At 50.3% G+C, this 12,930-nt stretch overlaps 1 protein-coding gene across 1 annotated transcript in view; it reads right to left on the bottom strand.

The window, feature by feature from the left end:
- The window catches only part of LOC132570269 (alpha-2-macroglobulin-like protein 1), a 104,448-nt gene that overhangs the window by 23,637 nt on the left and 67,881 nt on the right, over window positions 1-12,930 (bottom strand). The window contains exons 25-27 of the mRNA XM_060236755.1: window positions 11,049-11,130; window positions 9,129-9,285; window positions 5,986-6,060 (exon numbers count right to left, since the gene is read on the bottom strand). Of these exons, the coding sequence (XP_060092738.1) occupies window positions 5,986-6,060; window positions 9,129-9,285; window positions 11,049-11,130 (314 nt within the window). The remainder of the gene's footprint in view (window positions 1-5,985; window positions 6,061-9,128; window positions 9,286-11,048; window positions 11,131-12,930) is intronic.

Genomic DNA, 12,930 nt, shown 5'->3' with positions numbered 1-12,930 from the left:
CTCTTCCCTGTCTGGCAGTTTAGAGACTTTCCAGTACTTCACGTACAAAATTCTCGCGACAGTTATTATATGCAACAACAGTTTTTTCTCTTGTCTGGGTAGATTCCCTTTACACAAATTCAACAAATATAGTTCTGGGGTATGTTGAAGCCTTATTCTTAATATTTTTTGTGCCCAGAAATTAATCTGGGCCCAGTATTTTTTTGCATATTTGCACTGCCACCAGATATGATAGAGGGACCCCTTTACTTTTCTGCATTTCCAACAATCAGTAACCCTTTTGAAGGCCTTCACCAATACAGCTGCTACCACAGGCACCCTACGGTGCCCGCAGAACCTTTCCTGCCATCCAGCCAGCGGGCAGAGCCTGATGGTGTCAAGCATCAATATTTCAAAATAATCAAGCTTTTGTTTTAAATCAAAGACTTGTTTTATTGAAATTCCATGACTTGCTCCAAGGACTGAAACCTCGGCAGTTATACAGATCTTTGCATTGCATAGTATCTTAAAGGTTACTTCAAAGGCAGGGGTACAGATAACTTCAAAAGAACAACATAAAGATGCAAATGACATTGAGGGTTCAAAGGCTATTATCAACTATCTCTTTGGTCACTAATAGGCTTCCCAACCCTCCCGCCCTGGCGGGGGACCCCAGGATTTACAGCCTCTTCCCCCACTCTCAAAAAAAACGGAAGCGGGGGGAGGGGGGAACGGCACCAAGGAGTGTGGCGAGCCGCCCCATCTTGGAGGAGCAGCTAAGGTGAACCGGAGAAGAGGCGGCAGCAGCGCAGCGGCAGCGCCCGCTCCGCTCCGCCTCTGAGGTAAAATCAGAGAAGGGGGGGGTGGAGGCAGGCCAGGAGCGTGGCGAGCTGTGAATCTGGGTCCTTCTAGGACCCAGACTCATGGCTCGCCACGCTCCTGGCCTGCCTCCACCCTCCCCTTCTCTGATTTCACCTCAGAGGCGGAGCGGGCGACGCTGCTGCGCTGCTGCCTCTTTTCCGCTTCTCTTCTCAGCCTGAACCCATCTCAGAGGAGCAGTTACGGTGAAGCGGAGAAGAGGCGGCAGCCGTGCAGCGGCGTTGCCCACTCCGCTCTGCCTCTGAGGTGCAATCAGAGAAGGGGAGGGTGGAGGGAAGGAAGACATTTTAAAAGGTGTGCCATCCCTTGAAATGCCATGGCCAAAACTCCCGTTGGGGTTCAGTGATGCTTGTCACACCCTTGCTCCTAGCTCCACCCCAGTGTCTCCTGGCTCCACCCCCAAAGTCCCCAGAGATTTCTTGAATTGGACTTGGCAACCCTAGTCACTAAGGAATGGCAACATCTCCCTCTCTCACACATTCTCAACTTGCTGATAAGGCCTGTTGGTGAGAAACTGTGGGAGAGGCATTTTGCATTACTATCACAAGGTTACTTATACATCCTGAGATGGTGAGATTTATTATGCAAGGGGGAGCGACTACCGAAAGAAAGAGAAAGGAAGAGAGGGGGGGAAGGGAGGATGAAAGAAGTATGTCCAATTAATATTCAGAAATAGCATGCTTGACATATGGGGCTTTTGCCTGGCAAGGCTTCTGATTGAGCACTGGAGATCTGATTTTCGAAAAGGTTGCTTTGCTGGAAGGTAGGCCATGGCAGCCATTTTGCAGTTGGCTCCCCCTCTTGTGGCAGCCATTTTATGGCAGCCATTTTGTGGCTGCACCCACCATCAGGCCCAGCGACAGGGTTCTTGGTGCCCTAGGCCGCAGGCCCCCTGCCCTGGTTTCCTGCCCTGCCCCCATGCAGAAATTTACCTTAGCTTGTATCTGTGGGGGGGCGGGGCTGGAGGTGAGTGCAATGGCGGGCCCAAACTGAGGATGCCCCTGCCCTCAGCACGCTGGGAGGGGGAATGCATCCACCGCCACACTGCCACGCTGCCCCTGTTGGGAAGGACCAGGGGGCTGCTATGGCTCCCCCTTTTGCTCAACCGGGGAAGGCACCATCTGCCACCCCTGCTGCCAGATGGTGCTAGAGGCAGCCACCTACCTCACTGACTCAGATGCGCTGGCCCTGCCCACCATAAGGTATCAGAATTCCAAAGGTGCCCACAGGCTGAAAAAGTGTGGGGACCCCTGAACAATGGGACTCCCTTTTGGTGCATTCTCAAGGAGGCCATAAGAACATAAGAGAAGCCCTGTTGGACAAGGCCAGTGGCCCATCCAGTCCAACACTCTGTGTCACATAATAACATAAGAGAAGGCATGTTGGATCAGGCCAATGGCCCATCCAGTCCAACACTCTGTGTCGCATAATAACATAAGAGAAGCCATGTTGGATCAGGCCAGTGGCCCATCCAGTCCAACACTCTGTGTCACATAATAACATAAGAGAAGCCATGTTGGATCAGGCCAATGGCCCATCCAGCCCAACACTCTGTGTCACATAAGAACATAAGAAAAGCCCTGTTGGATCAGGCCAGTGGCCCATCCAGTCCAACACTCTGTGTCACATAATAACATAAAAGAAGCCATGTTGGATCAGGCCAGTGGCCCATCCAGTCCAACACTCTGTGTCACATAATAACATAAGAGAAGCCATGTTGGATCAGGCCAATGGCCCATCCAGTCCAACATTCTGTGTCACATAAGAACATAAGAGAAGCCCTGTTGGATCAGGCCAGTGGCCCATCCAGTCCAACACTCTGTGTCACATAATAACATAAGAGAAGCCATGTTGGATCAGGCCAATGGCCCATCCAGTCCAACACTCTGTGTCACAAAAGAACATAAGAGAAGGCCTGTTGGATCAGGCCAATGGCCCATCCAGTCCAACATTCTGTGTCACAGAAGAACATAAGAGAAGCCATGTTGGATCAGGCCAATGGCCCATCCAGTCCAACACTCTGTGTCACACAGTGGCCAATATATGTGTGAGTGTGTATACACACGCACACATATACATAAATACATATACACACATATATACACACAGACACACACACACACACATATATACACTGTGGTTAATAGCCACTGATGGACCTCTGCTCCATATTTTTATCCAATCCCCTCTTAAAGCTGGCTAGGCTTGTAGCCGCCATCACCTCCTGTGGCAGTGAATTCCACATGTCAATCACCCTTTGGGTGAAGAAGTACTTCCTTTTATCCGTTCTAACCCAACTGCTCAGCAATTTCATTGAATGCCCACGAGTTCTTGTATTGTGATAAAGGGAGAAAAGAACTTCTTTCTCTACTTTCTCCATCCCATGCATAATCTTGTAAACCTCTATCATATCACCCCGCAGTCGACGTTTCTCCAAGCTAAAGAGCCCCGAGCGTTTTAACCTTTCTTCATAGGGAAAGTGTTCCAAACCTGTAATCATTCTAGTTGCCTTTTTCTGCACTTTTTCCAGTGCTATAGTATCCCTTTTGAGGTGCGGTGACCAGAATTGCACACAGTATTCCAATGAGACCACAGCATCGATTTATACAGGGGCATTATGATACTGGCTGATTTGTTTTCAGTTCCCTTCCTAATAATACCCAGCATGGCGTTGGCCTTTTTTATTGCAATCGCACACTGTCTTGACATTTTCAGTGAGTTATCTACCATGACTCCAAGTCTCTTGGTCAGTCTCTGCCAGTTCACACCCCATCAACTTGCATTTGCAGCTGGGATTCTTGGCCCCAATGTGCATTACTTTGCACTTGGCCACATTGAACCGCATCTGCCACGTTGACGCCCACTCACCCAGCCTCAACAGATCACTTTGGAGTTCCTCACAATCCTCTCTGGTTCTCACCACCCTGAACAATTTAGTGTTTTACTTCACTTACTGCCAGATTTTTGAAACTAGAGATCCCAGGGATGGAATCTGGGCCCTTCTGCATGCCAAGCAGAGGTTCTACCACTGAGCTATGGACCCTCCCAATAATTCACCTGCAGCGCTTCCACCTGCCCAGCTTGCACAGTAGTCAATGGGGCAGTTGCCGCTACCACCACCCTCTTTGCCTGCGGTGGCAGCAACTCTGGCTCCCGCTCTACTTCCTCCGACAGCAACTCCTGCTGCAATGCCCCGAGCACAGCACTGCTGACAACTTGGGTCTGGTTTTCACAGCACCTCCTGCTCTTCCCACCCACCTACCTGCCTGCTCATCTGCAGTGACATTTCTTGTCTGGGTCACATGGCAGCTTGGCATCCCACTGCACTCTCCTCCCCCTACAGCACCGCCTCCTCCTGCTCCATCCTTGCGTGAGGGCCGCAGTTTGGTAGAAACTCAAGCACTGCTGCTGGCTGGTGCCACCTACCTGGCTCACACAACAGCAGGGGCAGACCAAGTCTGTTCCCCTCCCTTTTGCTTCCCCCAAGTGGCGGCTGAGGTTTCAGGACACAACATCACAAGATGCTAATTTTGAACCATTCTGTTATCTTAATTTTGGGGGAGGGGAGTGAAAATCCAAGGACTGACCCAGATTTGCATGAACATCACCTGACCCTCTGAGAAGATGATGATGATGATGATATTGGATTTATATCCTGCCCTCCACTCTGAATCTCAGAGTCTCAGAGCAGCTCACAATAGCCTTTATCTCCCTCCCCCACAACAGACACCCTGTGAGGTCAGTGGGACTGAGAGGGCTCTCGCAGCAGCTGCCCTTTCAAAGACAGAGTCTCAGATCGGCCTACACTCTCCTTTCCCTTCCTCCCCCACAACAGACACCCTGTGAGGTGCGTGGGGCTGGAGAGGGCTCTCACAGGAGCTGCCCTTTCAAGGACAACCTGTGCCAGAGCTATGGCTGACCCAAGGCCATTCCAGCAGCTGCAAGTGAAGGAGTGGGGAATCAAACCCAGTTCTCCCAGATAAGAGTCTGCCCTTTTAAGGACAACTCCTGCCAGAGCTATGGCTGACCCAAGGCCATTCCCGCAGGTGCAAGTGGAAGAGTAGGGAATCAAACCCGGTTCTCTCAGATAAGAGTCTGCCTTTTCGAGGACAACTCCTGCGAGAGCTATGGCTAACCCAAGGCCATTCCAGCAGGTGCAAGTGCAGGAATGGGGAATCAAACCCGGTTCTCCCAGATAAGAGCTCGCGCACTTAACCACTACACCAAACTGGCTCTCTATTAGAGCTATGGCTGACCCAAGGCCATTCCAGCAGCTGCAAATGGAGGAGTGGGGAATCAAACCCGATTCTCCCAGATAAGAGTCTGCCCTTTCAAGGACAACTCCTGCAATAGCTACGGCTGATCCAAGGCCATTCCAGCAGGTGCAAGTGAAGGAGTGGGAAATCAAACCCGGTTCTCCCATATAAGAGTCTGCCTTTTCAAGGACAACTCCTGCGAGAGCTATGGCTAACCCAAGGCCATTCCTGCAGGTGCCAGTGGAGGAGTGGGGAATCAAACCCGGTTCTTCCAGATAAGAGCTCGCGCACTTAACCACTACACCAAACTGGCTCTCTATTAGAGCTATGGCTGACCCAAGGCCATTCCAGCAGGTGCAAGGGGAGGAGTGGGGACTCAAACCCGGTTCTCCCAGATAAGAGCCCGTGCACTTAACCACTACACCAAACTGGCTCTCTTTTACCACCACCCCCTTTGCCACAGCCACAGACCAACAGCCACAAATCTAGCCCTGTCTTTCGTCTCCCATGAAACTGCCCACCCACTTTCTCAAGATCATGGAGCCAAGACTGCTTTGTGGGAAGCTACCTACAGCCTTTTGCTTGGAGGAGTGTCAAGTGTAAGTCGGTGGCCAGAAAAGCTTGGCCACTGGAAGCACATGAAGCTGCCTTGTACTGAATCAGCTCCCCTGGCTCTCAGGCAGAAGCCTTTCGCAGCACCTGCTTCCTGACCCTTTTAAATTGGAGATGCCAGGAACTGAACTGGAGCTCTTCTGCATCAAGCAGAAGCTCCGCCGACGGAACCACAGCCACACCCCAAGAGCTGCTAGGGGTCAAGAGCTGGGGTGCTCCCAAAGCTCTTCAGAAGAGGCAGAAGAAGAGGAAGACTCACATTCTGGTCCAGGTGGAGTTCCAGGAGTGTGGCAGCCACATAAGCTGTCAGTGAGATCGCACTGTCCACTCCGCCCTGTGGATGGAAGGGAAGGCAAAGGAAATCAGCGGAGCCTTGACGGCTCATTCCCTCCTCAGGAGAAACATTTCCCAGCACACAGCCATTCTTAGCATCACTTATTATTGTTGGTAGTTACCCCCACACTAAGAGGCTATCAGTGTCTCTCAAGCCACCTGCCTGGTCTCCAGGAGCTTTCCCACAAAGTGTTGTTAAGAAAATTCAAGCAGTAAAAGGCTAGGTAGACCGCCTTCTGACCTCTCTATTGTCCACTACTTCTGTCCCTCTCAGGGGTTCCTACCTTCGGGACATTTCCCTTTTCTCCCTCTTCCTCTGTCCAACATGAGAGCTGGTCACATCTTCCACAGCATCTTTCCATCCTAGCCCATATAGACAGCAAGAAGCCTTTACGCCGCCTTTCCTGTCTGCTACAACAACGAACTTCTGTTTCTTTTCTTGCAGGGTTGGGAAATTGCTGGAGACATAAGGTTGAAGTCTGGGGATGGTAAGATTTTTGGGAGGGGAGGGACCTTGGGGGGCAATGCCGTAGGGGTCACACTTCCTTTAGAGATCTCTGGTTGCTGGAGATCAGGTGTAATTCCAAAATATCTCCAGGCCCCACCTGGAGGTTAGAGCTACCAAAAGAGCAACGTGGAAAAGTAAAGCAGGGGGGGAAAGCACAAAAGCATCGAACAACCACGAGCAACCGACAATGTCAGACGATGGAGGTTCAAAGTAAGCGGACTTCCATTTGTTGCAAATGTTAAGGCGTTTATTTGATATCTCAAGGTTCTGGACAAGAGAGCATTGGAAGTGATATCATTTGGCGGGAAAGGCACAGCTTTAAACCGTTTACATCAAAGGGTTTCTAAACAATACTACGTTCTCACACTTCTGAACGACGAGCAACACCTTCCCTGCCCCTTATCGCTTGAGCTTCCTCTTCTCAGGGAGGAGCCCCGCTGGCTCTCTTCAAAGAAATGTTGCTTTTGTTAGTACTATGCAAAGGAATTCACAGCAGGGATTAGTAACGTCTCTAGAGCTACGTTGATATGCAAGGTCTCTGTTTCATGGTTAGTAGCAAATGCTCAAAATGGAGTTAGTCACGTCAAGATACATATTGCAGTTTATTCACATTCATCATAACACCACAGTAAGATTCTCCAGTGTCGGACAAACAACACCGGAAAACTTGTGCAATGATATATTCAATAGAAAAACATATATAATAAATAAAGTGTACAAAGTCACACCAAACGTATTCCCCAAGACACAGTCTTATCTTTCACATGCAAAGTTCATAAATAAAGCGAAAGTCCGGGGAAAACATTCCTGAAAAGCCGGGAGCAGGAATTCCAAAAGTGGTCTTTTCCGTCAAAATTGATATATAGCGATATTCCGCCGAGGCGACACAGCACAACTTCGAAATCTTAGAAGCGGCAGATTTACGAACAAAAAGCGATTGATCGCTGTTACACAAAAGCAGCAGAGCGCATAGGAGCGACAGGGAAGCGCCTATAACCCTGTTTCACCGGAGGCTTAAACAAGCTTCACAAATCCTTCAAGTTCATAGAAAGCAATAGCTTAATACATTTTCTGCAGAAGAAAGAGGCCTAAGATTTCGAAGTTGTGCTGTGTCGCCTCAGCGGAATATCGCTATATATCAAGTTCGATGGAAAAGACCACTCTTAGAATCCCTGCTATCGGATTTTCAGGAATGTTTTCCCCGGACATTCACTTTATTTATGAACTTTGCATGTGAAAGATAAGACTGTGTCTTGGGGAATGTGTTTGGTGTGACTTTGGCCGAGGTCAGACGCACATAAACTGATGAGATGGGCATGGATGAAAGCAAGATGCATGTCGGATTTTATGCGGTTGTCCAAACTTCAGTATCTGGCAATGGGCGTTGGCTCATTCATGTCCCGAACTGCCACAACTGAGACGTGGACTTTTTTGATAGTACATTAAATCCGGAATAAGAATGCTTCTGATGACTCCCGCGCATACTTTCTATGTTTGAACGCTCCATTGTAGCCGACTCGTCGCAAGCGCACATCTGCTTCCCTGCGAGAGCCCACTCCAAATGATATAATTGTGCCAGCAATTGTTGACTCAGCCTTCCAACCTTCCGAGGTCGGTAAAATATGTACCCAGCTTGCTGGGGGGGGGGGGGAAGTGTAATGACCGGGGAAGGCAATGGCAAACCACCCCGTAAAAGGTCTGCCGTGAAAACTTCATGAAAGCAGCGTCACCCCAGAGTTGACTGGTGCTTGCACAGGGGACCTTTCCTAAATAGGGGGGAGGTAGATCACCCACCTTTGCTGTCTCCCTGCCAGGGGAGGAGGATGACCCACCTTTGCCGTCTCCCCGCCAGGCGGAGAGACAGCAAAGAGAGTTGCCGTCCTCCCCCCCATTTAAACACCACGGCGGGGTGTTTAAATGGGGGGGGAGGAAGATCCCCCACCTTTGCTGTCTCCCCGCCAGGCGGAGAGACAGCAAAGAGAACTCCTGGGCTTCCCCTTCCTTTCCGGGTGTTTAAACGGGGGGGGGGGGAGATCGCCCACCTTTTCTGGCACCTTTTAAAAAACAAACAAACCCAGCACGATATCCCACGGTACTGCGCTTGCGCGAGTGTGGAATGCCATCTCAATAAATGAGGTCCGGTTGAGCACTCTGATCGACCAGCGACGGGACTCACATGGGATAGAACGGGAGCCTGGCTGTTGCCTGATCGGGGAATTGGTTGTGCGGATTATAATAGAGGCGCGTTGCAGATGGATTTAGTGGTGGGTGTGACCGCACCCTTTGTACACTTTATTTATTAGATATGTTTTTCTGCTGAATATATCATTGCACAAGTTTTCCAGTGTTGTTGGTTGTTCGTGGATGCTTTTGTGCTTTTCCCCTGCCCCACCTGGAGGCTGGCAATCCTGAAGCAACAAGACTCAGGGCGAATTTATTCCTCAAGCAGCCAGGCTGCAGGATTCTGCTGTTCAGGGACTCAGCTCTGCTTTCACCATGGCTGGCTATTGTGGCGGTTATGTGTGGATCTTAGCCCATCCTCTTGATTCAGCATCCGTTACCTGCAGGGCGTTGTTGAAGAGTCTTCCTACGCTTTCGAAACAACCATCGGGATGCTGGTGCTGTTTCAGCCAGTGAATGGCATCCTCAATATGCTTCTCATCAATGTAGATGTAAGACTTTGCCTGGCCAAAACCACGAGCCACAAAAGCCGTCAGCCTGTGAAGAGGGAGGGGAACGGAAGTTGCCACTCTGGAGGCTCTGAGGATGATATCATCTGAGTGGCATCATCACCAGCGCCGGCCCTTGGGCGCGTAGTGCTCCAGGCAGGCTCGCTGCTTGCCGCTCGACACTGCTGCCCCCCGCCGCCCTCCCTCCCTCCCTTTGTGGCACTGCCTGGCAGCCCCGCACTACATCGCAGCCCCCCCCCCCCCAATGTGCCATACTACATTGCACCAAGGCTGCTCCTTACTGGCTTCGATGCGGCTGGCGTGGCTTCTACTTCTTTAAAGAGCCTGCGATGCGAGAGGAGACTTTGCTCTCCCTCCTTCCCAAAACCGGAAGGGAAGAGGACTGAAGTCTCCTCTTGTGTCGTGGGCTCTTCAAAGGAGTAGAAGCCGTGCCAGTCATATTAAGAAGAAGAAGAAGAAGAAGATATTGGATTCATATCCCATCCTCCACGCCGAAGAGTCTCAGAGTGGCTCACAATCTCCTTTACCTTCCTCCCCCACAATAGACACCCTGTGAGGTGGGTGGGGCTGGAGAGGGCTCTCACAGAAGCTGCCCTTTCAAGGACAGAGTCTCAGAGCGGCCTACAATCTCCTTTCCCTTCCTCCCCCACAACAGACGCCCTGTGAGGTGAGTGGGGCTGAGAGGGCTCTCACAGCAGCTGCCCTTTCAAGGAGAGAGTCTCAGAGCAGCTCACAATCTCCTTTCCCTTCCTCCCCCACAACAGACACCCTGTGAGGTGGGTGGGGCTGGAGAGGGCTCTCACAGAAGCTGCCCTTTCAAGGACAGAGTCTCAGAGCGGCCTACAATCTCCTTTCCCTTCCTCCCCCACAACAGACGCCCTGTGAGGTGAGTGGGGCTGAGAGGGCTCTCACAGCAGCAGCCCTTTCAAGGACAGAGTCTCAGAGTGGCCTACAATCTCCTTTCCCTTCCTCCCCCACAACAGACGCCCTGTGAGGTGAGTGGGGCTGAGAGGGCTCTCACAGCAGCAGCCCTTTCAAGGACAGAGTCTCAGAGTGGCCTACAATCTCCTTTCCCTTCCTCCCCCACAACAGACACCCTGTGAGGTGGGTGGGGCTGAGAGGGCTCTCACAGCAGCTGCCCTTTCAAGGACAGAGGCTCAGAGCGGCTCACAATCTCCTTTCCCTTCCTTGCCCACAACGGACACCCTGTGAGGTGGGTGGGGCTGGAGAGGGCTCCCACAGCAGCTGCCCTTTCAAGGACAGAGTCTCAGAACGGCCTACAATCTCCTTTCCCTTCCTCCCCCACAACAGACACCCTGTGAGGTGGGTGGGGCTGGAGAGGGCTCTCACAGCAGCTGCCCTTTCAAGGACAACGTCTGCCAGAGCTATGGCTGACCAAGGCCATGCCAGCAACTGTAAGTGGAGGAGTGGGGAATCAAACTCGGTTCTCCCAGATAAGAGTCCGCACACTTAACCACTACACCAAACTGGCTCTCCAGTTAAAGCCAGTAAGGACCAGCCTCGGTGCAGCGCAACATGGTGTGGTAGTGCGACGGAGCGCAGCGCTGCCTGGCAGTGCTGTGAAGCGAAGGAGGGCGGTGGCAGGGAGCTGCGGCGGTGAGGGGCTGATGGCGAGGATGGGGAGGGAGGCAGACTGGGTGTTTGCCATGGACACTGGGAGGGGGGGGCAATTTGGCGCCCCCAACCTCCCGCCACCCTAGGCAACTGCCTAGTGTGCTTAGTGGGCGAGCCAGCCCTGATCATCACTTTGCCAGGTGGTCCTCCACTCACCATGTATTGCCCTCTGTGTCCTCCGTGCCAAAGGCGCTGTAGGACCCGTCTTCATGTTTGTACAGCAGTTGCCGCTGGTACCCTGCCGGAGATAGAGGAAAGATTGTTGACTGAGACGCCTAGGGTATCACAGTGAAAGTCTGAAACCAAGCATAAACTGTGAAATAATTAACGAAAAAACCTCAGAACACACCTTGATAATCTAATTACAAAATTTTAAAGGCAAAAACTTATAAACGAAATAACAATAGCTTAAAGATATACAACACAAGAAGTGAAATATCAAAAATTCAACCTAATTACAATAAAGTGACAACAATTCTATCAGAATTACATTAATTCGTTTATTCAAGTCCTTTTAATAACATCAGTTTCCAGCTTCTTAAAAACTCACGACGATTCATCCGTTCCAACAGATTGAATTAAAGTGTTGGTGCCCCAGATATAATTCCACAAGAAAAGTGGAATACAGGAACTTTTCAAGTATGACGTTGAAGTGGGTATGCGGCAAGCCTCTAACAGGAACGTGCCTTTTACTTCTGTTTCAGGGAAAACCCTTCCTCAGAGAGGCATATCCCACAGTACTAAAACAGCACAGATCAAAATACATTACATATCTATTATGAGTTGTTACTTTTTAAAAACTAACTCAAACATTACCATACTCACTGTGTCTTATCATTTATCACTTGCGCACAGCACTCAGGCACGGAGAAAATCTCATCCGTGCCGCTATCACATGCTCCTCTATATTCTCGTCAATTACATACTGCTGTCCTATTTCTTAAAGTGGCATCACAACATTAACAAATCAAAAAGGAAAACGCTTGCTGCAGACCCGCTTCAACTTCACACTTGAAAAGTTCCTGTATGACTATCGGAAGCCATAAAGTTTGGCATGACTGAAAAAGTGTGTTGAAAACATAGGTCGTTTTCGCACTCACCTCCAGCCGGCGCGACCCCCCTCTTCACCGTGCAGGATCTGCGTGGATTTCGCACTAAATGCCGCGGAGCAGCCTTTTGCGCCGGAAACTCCCGTCGCAAAAGCTGCGCAAACGCCAAACTGCTTTTTGGCGATTTACGTTTGAGCGGCTTTTGCGACGGGAGTTTCCGGCGCAAAAGGCTGCTCCGCGGCATTTAGTGCGAAATCCGCGCAGATCCTGCGCGGTGAAGAGGGGGGTCGCGCCAGCTGGAGGTGAGTGCGAAAACGACCATAGAAACTTTTCTTGTGGAATTGTATCTGGAGCACCAGTACTTTAATTCAATCTGTTGGAACGGATGAATCATCGTGAGTTTTTAAGAAGCTGGAAATTGACGTTATTGAAAGGACTTGAATAAATGAATTAATGTAATTTTGATAGAATTGCTAATTGTCACTTTATTGTAATTAGGTTGAATTTTTGATATTTCACTTCTTGTGTTGTATATCTTTAAGCTATTGTTATTTCGTTTATAAGTTTTTAAGTTTATAAAAAATGCCTGCCAATTTAACCCCCTCCAACAGCTCTTGCAAACAGGGAGGCCTTGCAGGGCTTCTTGAAGATCTCCTAGGAAGCCCACCCCCCACACCCCAAATCTTCAGGGAGCCCACTGCACAGGATTGGAGTCACAGTGGAAAAGGCCAAGGCCCTGGGCCATCCTAAGTGGTGAGATAAATAACCATCGTCGGCACATAGGGACAGGCGTCCCCGAAGATACCAGAACTGAGGGGAGAAGAAGACTTTAAACAGAAATTTCTGTTTTTTTTCTCAAAAACAGGCAGTCTGAGATGCTGAGGCTGAAGGAAGAACAAAGGACCACCTAGCACTACCTGGCCCAGGTGTTTGTTTGTGACCCTTTCTGCCCATTCCCTCAAGGACACTGGGGAGCTTATGCACAAGGA

The sequence above is a fragment of the Heteronotia binoei genome, chromosome 4, assembly GCF_032191835.1.
Source record: "Heteronotia binoei isolate CCM8104 ecotype False Entrance Well chromosome 4, APGP_CSIRO_Hbin_v1, whole genome shotgun sequence".
Taxonomy (NCBI): Eukaryota; Metazoa; Chordata; class Lepidosauria; order Squamata; family Gekkonidae; genus Heteronotia; species Heteronotia binoei.
The sequence above is the reverse complement of the archived record's forward strand: the minus strand, read 5'-3'. Positions and strand labels throughout refer to the sequence as shown.